The following is a 21,240-nucleotide window of genomic DNA, read 5'->3' on the forward strand; positions in this document are numbered from 1 at the left end:
GTCTGCATAGTTTATAAAATTCCCCACTACTCAGCCTTATAGCAGTGATGAGATGAACCCGTCTACCTATCTGTCTGAGTCAAGTCAACTCATTTATGTTGAAAATTTTAGTGGTGCCGGGGAGGACAGTGTGTGAAATATGGTGATGAAGGCCCCAAGCCCACGCATGGCCACTGGTCGGACTGGTCTTCCTGGTCCCCATGCTCCAGGACCTGCGGAGGGGGAGTGTCTCATAGGAGTCGCCTCTGCACCAACCCCAAGTAAGTATGCCTTGACCTCCTTCCTCATAAACAACTGATTTCCATGCCATGAACCCTCCAAGCAGAATGCCTGTGTCTCAGCTCTTTTTTTTTTTTTTTGAGATGGAGTCTCGCTCTGTCACCCAGGCTGGAGTGCAGTGGTGTGATCTTGGCTCACTGCAACCTCCGCCTCCCAGGTTCAAGCTATTCTCCTGCCTCAGCCTCCTAAGTAGCTGGGACTATAGCTGCCACCACCACGCCCTGCTAATTTTTGTATTTGTAGTAGAGACACGGTTTTACCATGTTGGTCAGGCTGGTCTCGAACTCCTGACCTCAGGCAGTCCACCCACCGTGACCTCCCAAAGTGCTGGGATTACAGGTATGAGCCATCGCGCCCGGCCTCAGCTCTTAATAGCAAGCCTGTGCTGTGCATATGATTGTAAGAAGCACTGAATAGGAAAGGTATTTCACTCAAGCATTTCTTAATTACCTCTCTGTGCTATAACTTAAGATGCTTGTAACTACCTGACCGCAGCAAAAAATAACAGCACCAACAGTGATATTCAGGAATTGAATTCTAACCACATTTACTTGACATATCAGGGATCGGCTTAAAACAAATAAATAAATCATAAGAAAAGTATATAGCATACAAATGAATAAGATCAATAAGAACAATGGTTTTATGTGGAAAAAAGCAAATTTGGGGTTTTCCATCAAATATATTTACCTTCACAACAGGAGGTTTAACTGCCAGCTTCTGTAAGAAGTAAGAATGAATGTGAGAAGCATCACCAATGTGTGGAAGTGAAGAGGCTTTAATTTTTAATCTTTTAAATTTAACTTTTATTTTAAGTTCAGGGGTAGAGTATAGGTTTGTTACATAAGCAAACTTGTGTCACGGGTATGTGTTGTGCAGATTATTTCATCACCCAGGTATTAAACCTAGTATTCATTAGTTATTTTTTGTAGTCCTCTCCTTCCTCCCACCGTCCACCTTCCAACAGGCCACAGTGTGTGTTGTTCCCCTTTATATGTCCATGTGTTCTCATCATTCAGCTCTCACTTATAAGTGAGAACATGCGGTATTTGGTTTTCTGTCCCTGCATTAGCTTATTAAGGATAAAGATCTCCAGGCTCCATCCATGTTCCTGCAAACAACATGATCTCTTCCTTTTTTATGGCTGCATGGTATTCCATGGTGTGTATGTACCACATTTTCATTATCTGGTCTAACATTGATGGGCATTTAGGTTGACTCCGTGCCTTTGCTATTTGAATGGTGCTGCAATGAACATTCATGTGCATGTGTCTTTGTGGTAGAATGATTTATATTCCTTTGGATATATACTCAGTAATGGGATTGCTGGGTCAAATGATATTTCTTTCTGTAGGTTTTTGAGTAATTGCCACATTGTCTTCCACAATGTTTGAACTAATTTACACTCCTACCAAAGTATATAAGTGTTCCTTTTTCTCCACAACCTTGCCAGCACCTGTTATCTTTTAACATTTTAATAGTAGCCATTCTGACTGGTGTTTTTTACATCTCCCTTTGCCCGTAAGCTTGTTTAAGTTGTGTCACTTGGCTTGTTGTTTTAGTCCCAACTTTAAAGCATGAGCTCCCCTCACCCCCCACCCCCCGCTGTACCCCTTGGGCTGCCTGCACTTACAAGTGTGTACATGCAAATCCTCTGGGGTGAGCTGTCAGTGCCAACCAGCAAAGGTGACTGGTTCTTTAGTCTTGGTCTTTGGGTCCTGGCCTTGTCACCAGAAGACTGGTGGTGGAAAGAAATTTTGGTCTGGAAGGCAAAGTCATTGAACTTCCCTCTGAGTTCTACATTCTCTCAAATGAGCTATCCTGGGAAAGTGTGGTCCTCCTCAATCAACCCCTCCCTGTGCAAGGTGAGGACAGCCCTGCCCACCATGCCTCACCCCTGCAGAGGTGCTAGGCCCAGAGAGGGACAAGGACAAGCAAGCCTGCCCTGCCGCTCTTGTAAAGGATTCACTCAATAGAAAAGGGAGCACAACCTCACCATTTGTGTGCAAGAATGTGTTCTAGACCACTTAGAAATCCACTTTTCCAGCTGGGCGCGGTGGCTCCCGCCTGTAATCCCAGCACTTTGGGAGGCTGAGGTGGGAGGACCACGGGGTCAAGAGATTGAGACCATCCTGGCCAACATGGTGAAACCTCGTCTCTACTAAAAATACAAAAATTAGCTGGGTATGGTGGCATGTGCCTGTAGTCCCAGCTACTCGGGAGGCTGAGGCAGGAGAATCACTTGAACCCGGGAGACAGCAGTTGCAGTGAGCCAAGATCACACCACTGCACTCCAGCTTGGGTGACAGAGCGAGACTCCACCTCAAAAAAAAAAAAAGATATCCACTTTTTTCCTAATTACCCACTCTAACACTCTTAGCTTCTCTCTCCAATAAGCCTAATTTTAAAAATTACAAAAATTAGCTGGGCATGGTGGCAAGTGCCTGTAGTCCTAGCTACTCGGGAGTCTGAGGCAAGAAAATCACTTGAACCCAGGAGGTGGAAGTTGCAGTGAGCCAAGATCGCACCACTGCACTCCAGCCTGGGCGATAGAGTGAGACTCTGTCTCAAAAAAAAAAAAAAATCCACTTTTCTTGAGTACCCACTCTAACACTCTTAGCTTCATCTCTCCAGTAAGCCTAATTTTAAAGAATTTAATAGCTACTAAAATATGAAAATTCTAACTTCAAAATACACATTCCAGGCCATCGCATGGAGGGAAGTTTTGTGAGGGCTCCACTCGCACTCTGAAGCTCTGCAACAGTCAGAAATGTCCCCGGGACAGTGTTGACTTCCGCGCCGCTCAGTGCGCCGAGCACAACAGCAGACGATTCAGAGGGCAGCACTACAAGTGGAAGCCTTACACTCAAGTAGAAGGTAAATCTCAAACTGCTTTCGGGTAATAGCCTCATGCTTTACTACCTTTACTTTTTAAAGAAGTACATGATTGAGAGTGTGGTGCACAAATAAACCAGACGTCACTCTGAGAGGTGAGGGTCGCATATTCTCTTCTGGAGGTTAGTTTTATTTTGCCAGCCCCACTGTCACGACCTCTTATCTAAACTTGACCAGCTGTGAGGTCAGAAATCAACGCACCAGATAGAAAGCGTGTGCATAATACAATGAAACTCATCAAAGAAGTGATAAAAAATACAAAGTAGATCCTGCATGGAAATTGAATTGAAATTTCCATGGAAATGGAATGGAAATTGAATGTTTTGGAATTAAGAATTAACAGTAGTTGATGAATTAAGAATTACAGTAGTTGTTGCTACAAGCAAGTTATCCATTGACTGCTTGTAATTGTCAAAGAATGAAAAAGAAATTTCAGTATATTTTAGAAAATAGAATAATTTTGAAGCATACTATGTTCAGAAAGTCTTGATCTATAACTATAAACCAAGAAGTTTATTTGTGGCATCTATAAGACTTTACCCCCCAGTGGGAAAGAAATAAGTGTTGTTTTCATGATTAAAATAACTTAAGGTCAGTATATCAAGTGGCATAATTAAGGGGAAATTCGAAGAAAATCTAATCATCTCATTGCTTGAAACTGGGAACATTGCCCAGAAAAATGACAGAAGCCCTTTGGACATACACAAGTGGGTTGTCCCATCTGACATTCACGTTCATCATTTCAGTGTATACAGTGTTTTCACAGTGTCAGGTTCATGCAGTTAGAAAATTCTGAAAGAAAATTACAAGCAATTTCCCCGTAGCATGTTTGGTTGTCCCTTTACTCCTAAATCTGTACAAATGAAGCCAGTGTGATACAGGCCCCTAGGGAGGAGAGAAAGGTAGAATGAACTTTGAAACCATGGTTCAAAAATGTGTGTGTGTTCCTCCTGACTGCCAGTCTTCAGTGAATAAGCTCATTAATCATGGAAGCACACACTAAATTTGATTCTTAGAATTATTCAGTTGGGCCTCTTATCTTGAATGATAGGGAAAATATCTGTAGATGAGTCTCAGACCTATAAAAATTTCTAAGACAGACAAAATTTTCATCAATTGTCCCCCTTTTTTTTTTTTTACCAAGAAGAGAACAAAAGGGGCAAAATGGTTTCAAAAAAGTTCATATTAAATCTAAACCAAAAAACCTTGAAATGGATTATTTAGGAAAGAAGTAAACTTCCTATTTCTCTAGGTACCAATATTTTAAAACAATTTGTTATATTTGTAGAAAACATTGTTCTCAAGAGATTTCATCTAAGTTATTCCTTTTATTAGTTTAATTTTTATGTATTTTACCAAATGCATTAAGAAATTCAGTGATGTTTTTGATTCTTTTATTACATTTTATCTGTAAGAATTTTGTGTATTGCTACAAAATGGTAGTGATATTTTCATTTCTATAAGATAGTGGTTAATGATACTAGTGAAATAGTAAAGCATTAATGTTGTAGCCAACAAATATGTATTGAATGCCTACTATGTGCCAAACACTGTATAAAAATCAAAGGTCTTAAAGGACACTGTAGAGTAAAATTTAATAGTGAAGCAATAAATAAATTTAAAGAAACAAAACAAAAGATACTGAGGCAACCATTAAAAATGCCATTGTAATGTATTATTGTGTGGGAGTTATTTTATGGGGGAAGAAAGAAAGTCTATCTAAAATTCAGAGCAAAAATGATCAGAGCTTAAGTATTTTTCTTATTTGTGTTTGTGTGTGTATTTCTTTTTAAGATCAGGACTTATGCAAACTCTACTGTATCGCAGAAGGATTTGATTTCTTCTTTTCTTTGTCAAATAAAGTCAAAGATGGGACTCCATGCTCGGAGGATAGCCGTAATGTTTGTATAGATGGGATATGTGAGGTAATCATGATCCTTCATTCATTCAACAAATGATTCCAGACAGTCTGCTTTGTGTCAGGCATCCCATAGAGGCTAGAAAGACCAGACGTATAAGACAAGCCTTTCCCTCTAAGCCTCAGCCCAGTGGGGAGAAAGCCAGAAGAACACATTGATGACACGCTGCTTTGCTGCAGTGGAAGTGTGTGCAGAGCATAAGGAGAGGGAGGGGCCCATTCTGTCTTAGATGTGGGTCTGGGACATTTGTGGGGCTCCTAGGAGAAGGGGACATCCACATCCAAGCCAAATCTGAAAGGGTGAGTTGGAAGAGGGATGTCAGGAAAATAGAGAGGGGACGTGGTGGTGCCAGATGCATGGGTTGCTAGCTGCCGATTCAGTCATCAGAATGCCCAGAGGGAAAGTGGGGGACTGGGGGATGCTGTGGGAAGGGTTGGGGTGAGAAGAGGGTCTCCAAGGCCGTCTCCGAGGCTGGATGAGGAGTTGGGATTTTTATCCTGTGTACATGTAGATAGAGCAGGCACTGAGTCCGGGAACAGTGGAGCCACGGGATTCAGTTGTGGCTTATGGGCACTAGTGTGGAGACTCAGTGAAGCAGGGGTAGGTGAAGCAGGGGCCACTTTGCAGCTTGGACGGGGGCCTCAGCAACATACAGCAGCTACACTTTCGCTGAGGAGGGCGGACAGACAGGGATGCAGGAGACAAGCTGGGGAAGTGTCGGCGGCTAAATGAACATAAGTGACTGATGTTACCCTTACCCTGATTGGCAGAGGGAAGGGGTGGAAAAAAATGTTATTATAAACCAAGCAAAGGTGTTAGCAGATCAAACACATTGCATGTAGACAATGGGATTTGAAATGAAGAAGTTTTTCATTCTGCGTATCCTATGGAGTCCAAAAACATCTTTTCTAGTTCTCGCTTCCCCTAAATTATTGACCATGGTAAAGTTGAATCATCCACTGAGATCCTTAGTGTGATCGTTTTTAATACATGAGGGTTAGGCTGGATGATTCCATTAAGATCTCTTTCATTGTACCTCAGCTGTACAGTCCTCAATTTTGTCTAATTGTTAATTGATGTGTTCACTATTTTATTGTATTTAGGTATTCTTAATGATATAATGTCATAATCCCTTATTTGTAACTCTGAAATCCAAAAACCTGTGAAAATGTGGGGGACCTGAATTTGTTTGGTGGCAAAGCCTGCCCTGAACTGATGTGAGACTATTGATTGGTTTTATTTATCTCACTTACTGTAAATATGTAGGGTTTTACTATGGAAACATTAATTAGTTAATTATGGGATGCCACCCTAAGCCCTTGTGGGATTCTCATATGCATTACATACGTCACTTTTTAGACATAGGTCTAAAATTTTAATTTTAGAGGTAATAGATATTACCTTTCTAAAATTAAAAAACACTCTAAGTTCTGAAATACATCTGGCCCTATGGATTTCAAGCCAAGAATTGTAGTTATTTTGCTTCTGAATGGATTTTTTTTTTATATATAGAGCCTACTCTCTTTGTTAGAAAGTGTAATACAAACAAACATCAGAGTAATTTTAAAGAGCTCCTAAAATTCTAAGGAAGTGAATAAACATGCCCCTTATGTAATTACTACTGAGGAGAATTTCTGTGTGTCATCTGCTCCTTCTCTGTCATTGCATGAGACAATTAAAGCCCACAGTGGCATATTTTGTTAGAACCTTGTGTAGACACATTGCTTGTCATTGTACTAAGCCCTTTGGGTCAGTGTGAAATTCACCCATCGCTCCAACATGACAACCTATAGGTTTAATTTAGGGCCACTTGTGTAACGATACTAAAGAGGACAGGCTACGGTTCACAGTTTAAAAGCTTCCTACAGTTTTGAAGGGTAACACTGTAGCCCCGCTGTGCACATATTAGGTATCCAATAAATATTTGTTAACTACCCTATGTTGGTGAAATTTTCAACTCTAGCGGGGAGGAGGTTTCTTGCATGAGATTGATGACAGTATTGCTGTGTTGTCCTCTCTTTCATGAATGACATGTGACCTCGTGGGCCCTCCAGAGAGTTGGATGTGACAATGTCCTTGGATCTGATGCTGTTGAAGACGTCTGTGGGGTGTGTAATGGGAATAACTCAGCCTGCACGATTCACAGGGGTCTCTATACCAAGCACCACCACACCAACCGTGAGTACTTTAGAGCTGCCTGCAAGCATTGGGCAAAGAAGATTGTAACTGGGGCTTCTTAGCAGAGAAGCTTGAGGCAACAGTGAAAACAGCAGTCCTTCCTTCCACTGCCTCACTTCCTGCCTCAGCTAGCGCTTTGCTTCTTGAGCGTCTTGCTTTTATTGGAAGTGGTTGCTAAGTTATTTGAAATAAAATTGTTCTTAGGAAAAACATCACAAGAGCTCTGCTCCAATGAATAAAAAGCAGTCGGGTATAGTTCTAAGGTAACTGATCACCAGAACACATCTTCACCCAGTTCCAAATGTGGATTCTCAGGTTTTGTTTACTGAGGACTGGGGTTGCTTAGAGATTTTGACCCTGCTTTCTGGAATGAAAAGCTGTATCTTCCCCATTTCCTTCATCTAGAGTATTATCACATGGTCACCATTCCTTCTGGAGCCCGGAGTATCCGCATCTATGAAATGAACGTCTCTACCTCCTACATTTCTGTGCGCAATGCCCTCAGAAGGTACTACCTGAATGGGCACTGGACCGTAGACTGGCCCGGCCGGTACAAATTTTCGGGCACTACTTTCGACTACAGACGGTCCTATAATGAGCCCGAGAACTTAATCGCTGCTGGACCAACCAACGAGACACTGATTGTGGAGGTAAAGTCCAGCCTCTTGATTTTGGGGCTTGGATATTGGGGGTGTTCTGGTGTCTGTGTAAATTAATGGCTGTTGGCATAATTTTAAGAAGAATGTAAACAGTTATAAAAAACAGTGATCCATCCATAGCCGGAATGGGGCAGCAGGCTTGCTTTTATCATTATTCACTTTTTGGTGTATGATTACATTTGTATTTAAGTGCTCACTTGTGTTCCCATTTGGGGTTTTTAGCAGTAGACGTTTGCAGAAGTCTTCTTCTGTCCTGTAAGCTCGACGGCTGTGAGATGTGGCCACTCTTGGGGGAAGGAGGTGGGCTCTGACTTCGCCTGTGTCTGGGGTGGGATCAGCATTTCTGCTGCGTTCTGTGGCAATAGGAGAAGAGAGCCCAGAGGTGAAGCCCCTTGCTATGTGATGACCTGCCTGTGTCACATCATTGACCTTGGCTGGCCACCGCTCTGTAGTCACATCAACCCAGTGTCCAGTGTGGGGGGTCACCTCCTGAACCGAGCAGTTCTGTTTACTCATGAATGCAGAGGCTCACAAAATATAGTCAGATTCTGACAACACCATCTTCACACACGACTGTGCAGATGCCAGTGGTGGGCAGTGGATGTTCTAACTCCCCACCTTAGTATGTTTCTGTGCACAGTTGAAAGAAGGTTCTTGGTTCAAAAGTTGCCCCATCCACCTACACCTTGCTGTGGAGGTACAGCCACCTGGATACCTTCACCTGTTCCCTGGGACAGGCCGCCCTATCCCATCCTCTTGTGTCTTCCTGGGAGATGCCTCCCCAGGCATTTGGGGTGTGGTTTAGGTGGAGCAGCTGCTGCATCTCCACAGGTCCTACTTCCATCTCCTGTCCTGCCCCTGAACTCTTTCATCCTATCCCTTTATAAACAAATTTATCTTGAATTCTTTCCTTGATCATGTCTCCCACCATCTAAGGCTTTTAGCTTTAACAATCAGAGAGAAAGATGCCTCCGGGTTGCAAATAAGTGGGGCTTGTTAGGAAACTGTTCTCGATGGAAGAAGAGTTGCAGAGACTCAGAATGTCAGGGCTGGAGAGTATCTCAATGGCCTTGCAGTGCAACTGCCTGTCCTGGGCTTGTACCTGTCCCACAACATCAGCACCATTGAGACTGGAGCTGTGTCATCAAGCAGAAGGTGGAGCATGGGGCCAGGGCACTCAGGGGAGGGTGAGGATCTTTTTCTACATGGGCATCATATCAGGATGCAATGACTGTCAGCTTCAGGCATAGGATTTATGTCAACAGGTTATGGTGAGTTTTCCAGAAAAGTCTTCCAACCAAGATACAAGGATCTGATACATTCATGAGAGAAATGGCGGCTGGTCCATATGATTGGGTTTCAAGCTAGGAAATGTAGAGTCCAAACCCATTCCATGCCCTAAACTGTGACTCAGTCATCTTCTTTACTAATAAAACACCTTTTCCCGCGGACTTAACGGGTACCTGCCCATAGGCAAAAGTCCCCTTCATCTCTCCCAGTAGAAAGTGCTCTAACTTAACTTTGGTCAGGCATGGATCATACCTATTGCTGTTGAAGTGTCCTGGGTTATTTGAATTCACCAGGAAGCATGACGATGCTTTGTAGGTATCTCTTTCTGATTTGCTCAGATGCAGGGATTTGCAGGGGATCCCAAAGAAACACCAATGAGATAGCCAAATGCTTGTGTTAGGATGTATCAGATTATCACATGTACCCCCAAAATATGTGTATTTATTATGTATCAATAAAAACTGATAACTTAGAAATGCTTTTTCTAAGTTGCAAAAGTGTTTGAAGTTTTACATGCAGGCATACACTAACTGTAAGGAGAAGGGTACAAGTCTAGACATTTTTTTAGATGAGCTTGAATCTAGATGGGAGGGTTCAGAAATTTTATGTAAAGTTTGGATGATAGTCTGAACGTATTTTATCATCATAACAAACTTTTTGTTGATTGATTGTTGTTTTAAGTAGTCTAAATCCCGTTAGCATGTACTTGCTGGTTTTGCATTAATTTATTTTTTCCCCTTTCTTATTTTGTAGCTGCTGTTTCAGGGAAGGAACCCGGGTGTTGCCTGGGAATACTCCATGCCTCGCTTGGGGACAGAGAAGCAGCCTCCTGCCCAGCCCAGCTACACTTGGGCCATCGTGCGCTCTGAGTGCTCCGTGTCCTGCGGCGGGGGTAGGTGCCTTCCAGTGCTGCTCCTGGAGGCAGCATGTCAGCCTTCAGCCATGGGGTACATTGCACCGGCCTTTCTTGAATCCTAATGAGTAGCCCGGGGCTTCTCCCTGCCAGTAGCAGTGACATTCCCAAGGTGGGGAGTGGTAGTCCTGAGTGTCACTTTTCAGCCTGAGCTGCCTTCTCCAGTTTATCTGCTTCAGTGTGTGACTCTGAGGAAGTCAGTAGATGCATTGGTTCCTACTTTCCATCTAATTTAAGGTTTTTTAAAGGATGATTTTGTTAATTGAGATGAGTCAAATGAAAGTCACTGTAATTATGAGATACATCATGTTGATGGTGAGAAGCAGACACTAGCGTGGAAAATACACTGACCTAGAGTGGGTTTTTTAATCTAACTAATCTTGTTCAAAACGTTTCCTGGAAAGAGCTTTGCCTGCAAGTCAGATAGTCAGATTTGTCCAGAAAATAAAAGAGTATTTTGAAAGTTGCAATGAAAACATCAAGAAAAAAACATGTCAAAAAGAACTGCACATGTCAATTGACTGCCTTGTCGCCTTCATACCGTAAAAAATGGAAACTCACATTTATATTAGTAAAGCTAGTTCCACTTAAAGAAAATTTTTAGCTAGAGCCAATATGTACTGACTGTCTGATACAAACAGTGATGAGTAAATATTTGCAAGTTTAAAACAACCTAGTAAATTCTATCTGATATGTGTAAAATACACAAGTTTCCATCTGGCCAAATGGATTTCAGCTTTGTGCAATCTAGGTTTTAATAACTAAGAAGTTAATTTAGACAATATTATGTTTAAGTAAAAGAAAATGGTTCATAAATGAGAACTGGCATAAAGTAAGAAGGTAATGAATGAACAAAAATAAATAAAAATAAATTTACATGTTCTCAATAGTTGCTCTAAATAAATAAGATGAAGAAACTAAAGGAAAACTGAAAGATTAACAAAAAGCTTAAATAGTCCTAAAAGTTAACACTATGTGCTTGACATATGTTCATTCTTCCCAGTATGAACTAAGGATGAAATAGTTAAATTACGGATGCTGGTAAAGCTAATGACTGAATGAAATACTGTCTTAGGAAAAACATGACTACCTTCTGCACAGAAGGATAGCAAGCGCGTTGCTCTAATAGTGACCAGAGAGAAATATGAAGGAAATCTCACACTAGTGATATGGCCCAAGTCAGCCACCAGTTTACTTTATTTAGAAAATAGTGGAACAGAAGGACATTGTATGTTCTCTCTGTGTGACATGGGACATTCCTAACCATATGTATTTTTCCTTTCTTTTCCCTCTGATCTTAAAACCATACCCATGTTTTTATGGATTATGTTGAATGCACTTGATTTTACCTCTCCCTGTTTAGGATCTTCTAATAAATAGTAGTTCATTAGGATAATAATGGAATCAGAAAGCTTCATATTTGTGTAAGGAAAGTATGAATTTTTGAACTCTTTCTTGTACATTTTCATTTGGTAAAAAATGTATAATGAATTCCATGGAAACATCTGTAGAGAATGGCCAGTCGATGATTCTGTTTCAATCTACCAAGTTCACTGGTGTCTTTCCTTTGAGCATCAAGCATTCAGGGGAACTCAGTTTTCTCAGCTGCTAACAGACTACTCGTCTCAGTATTCTGAAACACTGAATGGATGATTAGTGTATTTGCAAGTCACCTAACTATCCCTAAGGAATAATTGATAGTTTCTGGGGGAAATCAACCCAAAATCCATTCCCAAATCACTTTTCTAAAGAGCTGCATTATAGAGCTAGTGAGTTCTGTTTGTTTTTAATTTCAGTGGAAAACAGGGATTCTCATTTCAACAGCTGGATGGAGTACAGGATGTCTGTATTTCCCACCTTCTGTAGAATACTGCTCTGCAGTCTTCCTGGTGAAAACCTGACCTCTTCATAGGACAGAAGACTCAGAACCTAATCAAGGCACCATGTCACTGGCCATGTGTGTATGATTAGGAAGGGGTACAGTTGCAAATGGTATCCTGCAGGGTTTGAACAATAGTCAATCCTCCTCTGTTTTCGTAGATGCGTAAAACCACAGCCTTTCTCTCCTGTTCTCTCTCTTTCCTTCCCTAGTATCCCCAGAATTACTTTCTATACAAGCAAGATGAAAGCAAGAAACACATTATTGCCATGTATTGAGCACCTACTATGTGCTTTCGCATATATTATCTTGTCAAAACCTTTGACAGGTTGAGGGGTAGAAAGACCACAGGTTTGAGGCAGCCATATCAGACTCAAGTCTTGGCTTCATCAGGCCATGCTCCTTAGAAATTTTGAACCAGCCTTTCATGTCTGTGAAGTTTAAAGATTGTATGAATACCAATGCCTGGAAGCAATCCTTATTATCATCTCAGAGGTTACAGGTAACTTGGTTCAAACAGGTTTACTGACTCCCATTCTTCTGTCACCCCACCACAGCCAAACTGCAACTTAGCACATTACTGATGTTCACATTCTTTAACAAAGATTATTCTGCCAGAGAAGCACAACGTGTTCTTTGAACTTCCTGTCTTCCTTTCATAATACAGCTTCTACCTGGCAATGGCGTTGCAGTCCATTGAACATAAGATTGAAATATCAGCAATGAGGAGGCGACCTTACACGTAGGCGGTGCTCACGTTTCATGGCCATTCAGGGTGAAGGCTGATCTTCTTCAGTTCTGGTATTCAATTTTCCCTTGATCTGTGTTTGGGGGACTTGTCAAATTTCCCCCAATAGTCTTAACTAAGATAGTTATTCACTGAACGTTAATTACAGTGACTGCTTTTGAGATAAGGGCTTTTATTTCCCAAGACCTCATTACTCAATTTTAAGTGGTTATTTTGATTAAGCAGTTTATCAGAATCTACTGTCTCTGCCTTGTAAACTTTAGGAATTTCAGGATTTGATGCTATCTGATGACATAGATCCTTTAGAACTAAATCCTCAATTACTTTAAGTTTATTAAATGCTTCATTAGTTGTATCCTGTTGGAGGCTTCTAAATTTCCAAAGTTAAATCAGATTATTTAAATTCTGTGGTATCTGACAATAGCATGTTTTAACTGCTTGGATGATTGATATTGGAGGGTGAAAATCCAAAATGAATCTCATTCTCAGTTTTTCAGTTTTGTGAGGGAATAACTTTGCCAATGAGCGTGCTATAATAACCTTTGATTATTGTTCTCATTTCTTAGAGGTCAATGCATCACCTGAAAATTCTTGACCTGATTCCCAAAGGAAAAGGGAAAGTATAGATGCCATGTTCCTCTTATCTGCATATTGTATAATTTTTAAGACTTCTACTTGCATAGACTTCCCGATGTTGTGAATTTGAAACTTTTATATCATCTTTTTCTTAGCTCTCTCTTTGAGAATTTAAGGGTCTACGAGGGGCAGTTATGGAATTCATGAATGGGAAGAAGATAGCTGGAAAATTTCCCCCACCTCCTGCTCCATTGCAGAAACATTACCTCGCATCAAAAGAGGATGGATAATTCTTTTTGATTTAAAGAGATCTCATTTCCTTATCTCTTACAATGAGTCCATCTCTCTGTAGGAAATAAGGTTTTCACACAGACAGGTAATGCCTTTTGTCTCCCTTTTGACAGCTTCTTCTGTTTCTTTTTTCTCTCCTCTCACTTTTATGACATAATTGCATTTTTTAATTTCAATGTTCCTGCTTTGTCATGCCCTAACTGGACTCTCAGTGAGCATCTGGGGCATTGGTAATGGGGCATAAAACTCAAATAGGGAAACAGCATGCCAAGAATATTGCCCAGAACCAGTTTATCCTATCGTGTCTGTCTCTGAGATGGAGACTTTTTGTTGTGGTAATGACTTCACTAGACTTTTGTTTACCTTGTCAAAACATCAGTTTTTTCTCAAAATTATATATGCTGTCATCTTTTAAAGTCAGTATCTACAATTCACTTGGCCCAATGTATTCCAAATCACTAACTAATCTTCAGCCTCTGACTTATTTCCAAATAAAAATACTTATTAAAATTTGACCTGTGTCTTAAATTGTCCAACATGTATGCTGTAATGTCTGGGGATGATGCATTTTTATTCAAATGGAAATATTCATCCAATTCACAACAAAAATTTCTCAAGACAAATCTTAAAACTGGCTTGAAAACCATCCTCTCTTACATTTTTTTCAATAATATTCTCTTCGCCATCCAGAGATATTTCTAGGGCTTAAGGTTTAATTCATTTAGGGATTAAGTTTGAAAAAAATGATTGATATCACTTGCAAACTTGCCTTACTTTGCTGATATCAAACCATCCATTTATCCATTCATTCATTCATTGTCAGTCAGCATATGCTTCCATGTTTGGATCTGAACCTTAAACATCTTAAAGCCACCTGAGGAAATACAAGAGACTTTTGCTTGATTTCTTCTCTATCTGAATTGAGCAATGAAATGCCAAAGTAGGTGTTGCTTTACGTGAAAACTATTTAGTGCCTCTTTAGTGTCATAGCTAGTTGAGGTATTGTACATTTGTGCGTCTTAATTGGGGAATCGAGTACTTTGATCCAGTGATTTTTTCTTAAATGTGCAAGCCACTATGCTGAGTTCGGAGTGTATAAAGACACATGGTATATACTTGGCCCTGTCCTCCAAATCATTTGCAGTCTGGAGCAAGGAGTTACCCATATGCCCATGTGTGACAATGCAAGATGATAGACTGTGTTGTGTTCCAAGAACTGTGAGAATTCAGAGAGATCTCCAGGCCTGTGGGCAGGAAGAGTCTCAGCTCAGCTGCAGTTGGGACGCCTGTCTTCCTCTGAGTTCCACTGCTGGGATGGCTTTAAAGAGCAGCAGTGGGTTTTGGTTCCTATTGCTCATCTGATTGGCTAACATTTCTCGATCTTTTTCACAGGAACTGCTTCAAATGAGATCTTCCCAATCCTCATTTTGTGTGCTAGAATGTTCTGAATCCTAGAGTGGGTGTGTCTCTTTCTCTTTTGAACTTCAGCTAAAGGGTTGGGTCCCAGAGTTCAACTTGAAATTATTCTGGTTTCTTCTTGCCTGCCTTGGGTCACCTTTGAGCTGATCTACTAAAAACGTCTCCTGTTCTTTATTCTTTATTTAAGTCCCTATAAATTACAAAATATGTTACCCCCCACCCCGCTCCCAACCCCTTTCTTCCCAAAAAAGCCGAGAGAAAAACAAAGTTTTATTTCCCAGAGAGTGGGGTGTGTTCCTCAGGGGCCTGGGCTGTGTGATGTCACCCCGGCCCATTTCTTCAAGTGTGCTCAGAGGTCCAGGGTAAAACAAGGAAGCCCACATCTTCCCAAAAAGCAGGAATTATTTCCCATTCCCAGAGTCTATGCAGTTCCAGCAAGCCTCCACTCATCAGGGGTGCCGGGGTCCCTCCCACGTTCCCACTATGTGGCCATGGCCTGTTCTTCTCCACCCTCGCCGTGCAGGTCACTTGTACCCACAGGTCTTAACGTCTGCAAACTTGGAGCCCTCAAAATGGGCGATTGCTGCGTATATCCAGATGGGCTGCATGTCCCTTTGCCATTGACAAGTCAAGGCTGTCAGGGAAATCAGCTAGTGAAGCCAGTTCCCTGTGAAGCAGGGAATCTGCCTCTGGTAAGACATGTGAAGGTGCCTCAGCCTCCAAGCTCTAGTAAATGTTGGGATAACATGTGTCCACAGTGATTGTGCTGGGCCAGCCTGTCACTTAAATACACTGGGAACCATTCAGAATTTGGACTGCATCCAGGAATACACTAGTTCCTTTGAGCTATCTTGCCTCTTCCAAGTTCAAGGTCCTGTAATGCTTATGCATGAGGCGTCAATAATATATCTAGCACATGTGATAGAAACAATGGATGCTTCTTTTGAGAGCTCATGCGTTCATTTGTGGAACACCGTCTGGTTTTCCATGTAATTTTGCTTACAGAATTCGTTTGATTTTTTTTTCTTTTTCTTTATAAAAGGAGGATAAAGCTTTTGGCAACAGCTGGAATTCATTCTATCGTTCACATTATGGAAAACTCAGCAATTTTTTGATGAAATCGTGATCTTTCAGACTTAAGTCTCTTCTTCTAGACAGCCTGGCAAACATGAGGATTTTTAAGCGGTTTCCAAAGACCTGGCCAGAGCTGGTTTCTGTAAAAAGATGAAAGCAGTGCCCAACCACATTGCTCATCAAACTCACCACCCCATGGCCAGGGTTTGTCTTTCTACAGCTAATGGATTGTTCTCTCCAAGTTTCTTACATTACCTTTTGAAACTTATGCCCTTCCTTTCTCTTATCTATTAATATAGATCATTTAGAAAATTGGCCTGCATGATTCTGGCATTCAAATAATTCTGTGATTTTTCTTTCTGACAAAGTTAAATGATTGTAAGTACTGCTGAGAAGTTGCTTCATGGATGTGCCATTAGTCAGAGAAATAATACCTGAGTCTCCATAAATGTTCAGAGAAGTAATACCTGAGCTTAGTGGCCAAGGAGGCTCTCCATTCCATCATGTGAGATGCATCTGAAAACATAATCATCCAAAATCTGGTGTAATAATAGACCTTGGAAAGCCTCAGTGCTGTTGGACATATGGCTGTCTGTACATATTTTTACATTCTCAGAATATTCAGACATTTGGAATTAGTCAATGGAATAAACATTTAAATTCACTTTTGTGTCTATTACTGTTTATATGGCTTGGTATATTAGGGTCCTCCAGAGAAACAACCAAGAGGACGTATCTGTCTATCTACTCATCTATCTATCTATGTAGAGAAAAAGAGATTGATTGGGAGAGATTGGCTTACATAATTCACTGTATGCAAGCTAGAGAAACAGGATAACCAGAGAGGTGTCTTCCAGTCTAAGTCTGAGGTGATGGCTGGAGAAGAATGCTGTGAGTCCTGGAGCCTGAAGGCCAAGGACCAGGAGTGCTGATGTCAAATACAAGAACTTAATACTTTAGGTCTAAGTAGACTAATCCAAGATCTTGAGCAAGCAAATAACATGTGTATTGTCATCAAAAGTCTCTGATTAAGGACCCAAGAAAAACCCTTTGAAAACAGACAGAGCATGCAAGAACTGGAGTGTAGTTTCTTTTGCTTAATTTTTAGCTCTTGCAGTTTTTCCTACATGTGAGGCGGACATGTAAGAAGTAGATGTCTTATTACTGGATAATGGAAGCATGGATTGGCACGGTGTTCTGCATATGAGATGGGAGAATGCCCTTGACTCCCTGCATGAGACCCGTGAAGGGGGTGACTCATTTACTCAGCCACCATGCTCAATCCCTTATGAGAAGGAGCACACAAGCAGATGGGTGTAGGAACCAGAGTGAATGAACGTTGGAACTGGCTGGTGGCTCCTGTGTGGTGGAAGCAGGCTTTGCACGGGCCCTGCAGTAGCATCCAAGTGTGTTACAATACTGTCTTAGCTCTGCCATCCAGGAAGGGGTGTCTGCAATCCCTGGAGCCCCAGAGGGCCTGTGTTACAATCAGTGCTCTTTTAGCATTTGTAGACTGCTAAGTATTAACCAGCTCAGTGGAGGGTCAGGTGACAGCCTTTTACACCCTGCCCTCCTGGTACCCGAGTTCTTGTCCAGCATCCAGGAATAATCAGGTCACAGGAACAAATTGAAGGGTGGTGAGAGTTTACTGAGTTGTGGAAGTGACTCTAGCGGGAAAGGGAACTGGAAAGCGGGTAGAGTGGGAAGATAATCTTCCCCTGGAGTCTGGCTGTCCCCAGCCAAACTCCTCTCCAACCATCCCTGGCTGAACTTTCCAACCATAGTCTCCAATGTCCGGCTGCTTTTCTCCTCTCGATGTTCGGATGCTTCTCTCTTCTGTGTATGTGTGTGTCCACTGAGTCTGAGGTTTGGGGTTCTTATGGGCACAGGATGGGGGCAAGGTGAGCCAAAAGGCAACATTCTTGCAAGAAAACAGGAAGAGTTCTCACTTGGGGCTGTGTGTCTAGGCTTAAGGATGGAGTCCTCTCCAGGAACCCTGCCCTCTTCTACCCAGTATTTCCCTGCCTCCTGTTCATATCAAACAGACAACAGAAAAGCAAGAGTTTGAGAGAGGATTTAGGGAGAAATCCTCTAGGGGAACTGTTCTGATAGGAGCCATGCAGAAAATAAGGGACAAAATCAAAGATATGGGAGAAGAAATCTGAATGTCCCTGGCCAGCCTATGACCTCAGATTTTCAGGTTCTCCAGCCAAGCAAAGACCTTCTGATCTCATGTGTTTCCCAAAAGCACTGGATTAACCATGAAAAATGGTTTCTTAAAGCATAACTCAAACCTACTCCTTAGTAACCCAACCATGTGACACCTGTGTGATCCCTGAGAGTTCAGGTGTGAGTGTTGGGTCCCAGGCCCAGGAGCAGGACCCTGGTGTGATGGATGGTGTGGTGGGGAGGGTACTGTTTGGGACTGACTTCTATTCTGCCTTCTGCTGAGAAAGGTACTTGAACTGGTTCATCACCCTGTCTGTCTCTGTGTGTGTGTGTGTGTGTGTGTGTGTGTGTGTGCATGTGTACTCCTGGACAGGCACAGAGATGTGTGTTTTAAAGGGGCCTCTAAGGTCTCTCCAGTTTGGTATTCTGTGATCTGTGTCAGTCAGCAATATATAAGATGATCAAAGTAAAACCAAAAGTCTGCTGCCTGGTAGCCCCTGGTTCCTTCCTCCCTCCATTCACCCCTTTAGGCCTTTGGATGCAGAGTCCTCGGGGCAGTCAGGGAAAGAAGAGGCCATAGCAGTGGTGGACAGAGACAGTGCAGGCAAATAAGAAAGTTCGGAGCAGTTGGGGCCTCCTCCCCAGTGTCCTTGAGCCAAGCCTGCCCGGGACGTCAGCAAGACAGGATATCCACCTTCATGAAGGCTCAAATTTGCAAGTTTTGGGCATGTTTTTCATTATGAATGTCATAAATAAACGGAAAGTAAGGAACACAAATCATTCCTGAGACACCCCTCCTTGAAAGGCATCACTGTAAGCATCTTAGTGCACCTATTCCGTCTCTCCCTCCACGCACAGCTCTGCAAATGCATACCTTCCTTCAGGAGGGGCCTAGTGATCGGCTTTTTCTATGTCACTATGTCATCTGTATCCTTCATTTGCAGAGAGTTTCTCCTTAGGTATGAGCATGAACAGCCCACTTCTAATGTGGCAGCTCACATTCTTGAGCAATTATTAATACATCCAAGTGTTGTTCCTACTTTCAACAGACTATAGACAAATAATGCTTCCATACTCCAAAGAAAGTTCCTTAGAAATTACAGATATTGGCTTCACTTTTATGGAGAGTGTTTCAAATGGGGTGGTTTCTAAAAGTCTAAAACCTTTTCTCTTGGAAAAACCCTGACTACAAATATGTGTGCATGTGACACACACACACAGAGATTTTTAGTTTTCTGTGGCACAGAGACTATAGGGAGATGGAGTTGTAAAGATTCTGATTTCACTTTCATGAACCTGGGTGCCTCCCAGGGTAAGATCACTGCTTGAGAAATCTTGTGGAAGAGTAACTGAGATGCTCTCTGCATCGTAGCACCCCAGGCCAGCAGATTCAGCATCACTTGAGAACTCCTGAGAAATGCAGATTCTTGGGCCCCCAGCCCAGACTTACTGAATCAAAAGCCCTGGGTATGGGGCTAAGTAGTCGGTGCTTTTTTTTTTTTTTTTTTTTTTTTTTGGAGACAGAGTCTCGCTCTGTCGCCCAGGTTGGAGTGCAGTGGCATGACCTCAGCTCACTGCAACCTCCCAGGTTCCCGCCATTCTCCTGCCTCAGCCTCCCAAGTAGCTGGGACTACAGGCACCCACCACCACGCCTGGCTAATTTTTTGTATTTTTAGTAGAGGTGGGGTTTCACCGTGTTAGCCAGGATGGTCTTGATCTCCTGACCTCGTGATCCGCCCGCCTCGGCCTCCCAAAGTGCTGGGATTACAGGCTTGAGCAACCGTGCCTGGCCGTCGGTGCTTTTAATACTATGTCCCAGTGTCTACAATGCATAGGAAAGTCACTTTCCATTGTGTTTTCACCAGGGGACTTCTCTCCAAACACATCCTATGCAAAGGACACTCACCAGTCCTTGACTTGTACTCCAGGGAGCCCCCAGAGAGATTTCTGGAATCTCTGGCATTCAGAAGTCGCAATGAGAAAATGATTGCCTTGGGGAAAAACTGCATTTTAAGGAAAAACAGTAACTCCACTGAATGCAGCAGTTAATTTTAAAGCGGCATTTCAGGGATTGGAATAGGGAAAGACCCACCTTTACGACCTTTGAAAGATGAGTGTAGACACCTTAGTACATGGGGGTAAAAACTGAAGACAAGGGCTTCCCTGGAGAACTCTGAGGATGCAAGCCTGAGGATCGTTAGCAGACCGCCCCTCCCCATATGACTTTAATCATGGAAATTTTGTAAAAAGAGGAAAACAATTTCTGTTAACAGAATCCCAAACCCTACTGATTTTTATAGATTAAAGTCAAAACTTTACCCTCAGAAGCAAATTGAAAGCCAAACCCATGATGGAATGCGCTGCAATAGGTTCCATATGTTTTTGTCTCCATCAGCCTAGGTCTCTGCGTGTGCACCAGGCAGTTTCCGCCCCCCTATGCAGGAAAGGCAATGCCACATGTAAGCATCAGCTTGCTCCCACCACCTTCTCTCAAGGGTCCCTTGTTACTCATCTTGTCATGTCTTTTTGCCCCAGAGGGGATGCTCCTGTCTAAATGAAATACTCCGCTGGTGCTCTTCATCCCATTATCCACTTTTCTCATCATCCAATATACCCTTTTTTTCATTCAATGTCATTCTTCCCTCTCCTTCCCAACCATTCCTTTTTCTTAAATGTGCTCAGGCCTCCATAATCTTAAACTCTTCTTTCTCCTACTCCTCCTCTTCTTTGTTTTTCTGTGTGAAGCTTGTGAATGCAAAATATCTGAGACAGGTCTTGGTCAATTTAGAAAGTTTATTTTGCCAAGATTAAGGACACTTCTATGACACAGCCTCAGAAAGTCCCGAGACATGTGTCCAAGGTGGCCAGTGGTGCAGTTTACTTTTGTACATTTTTAGGGAGACATGAGACATCAATCAATATGTGTAAGATGTACATTGGTACAGTCCGGT

At 42.2% G+C, this 21,240-nt stretch overlaps 1 protein-coding gene across 4 annotated transcripts in view; it reads left to right on the forward strand.

Annotated features, from left to right (window-relative positions):
• Positions 1 to 21,240, forward strand: part of ADAMTS16 (ADAM metallopeptidase with thrombospondin type 1 motif 16) — a 175,371-nt gene that overhangs the window by 87,955 nt on the left and 66,176 nt on the right. For all 4 annotated transcript variants that reach the window (XM_002815404.4, XM_054555388.1, XM_054555386.1 and 1 more), the window contains exons 12-17: positions 112 to 260; positions 2,984 to 3,156; positions 4,969 to 5,099; positions 7,148 to 7,271; positions 7,677 to 7,921; positions 9,974 to 10,112. In XM_002815404.4, the coding sequence (XP_002815450.2) occupies positions 112 to 260; positions 2,984 to 3,156; positions 4,969 to 5,099; positions 7,148 to 7,271; positions 7,677 to 7,921; positions 9,974 to 10,112 (961 nt within the window). The remainder of the gene's footprint in view (positions 1 to 111; positions 261 to 2,983; positions 3,157 to 4,968; positions 5,100 to 7,147; positions 7,272 to 7,676; positions 7,922 to 9,973; positions 10,113 to 21,240) is intronic.

The sequence above is a fragment of the Pongo abelii genome, chromosome 4 (genome assembly GCF_028885655.2).
Source record: "Pongo abelii isolate AG06213 chromosome 4, NHGRI_mPonAbe1-v2.0_pri, whole genome shotgun sequence".
NCBI lineage: Eukaryota > Metazoa > Chordata > Mammalia > Primates > Hominidae > Pongo > Pongo abelii.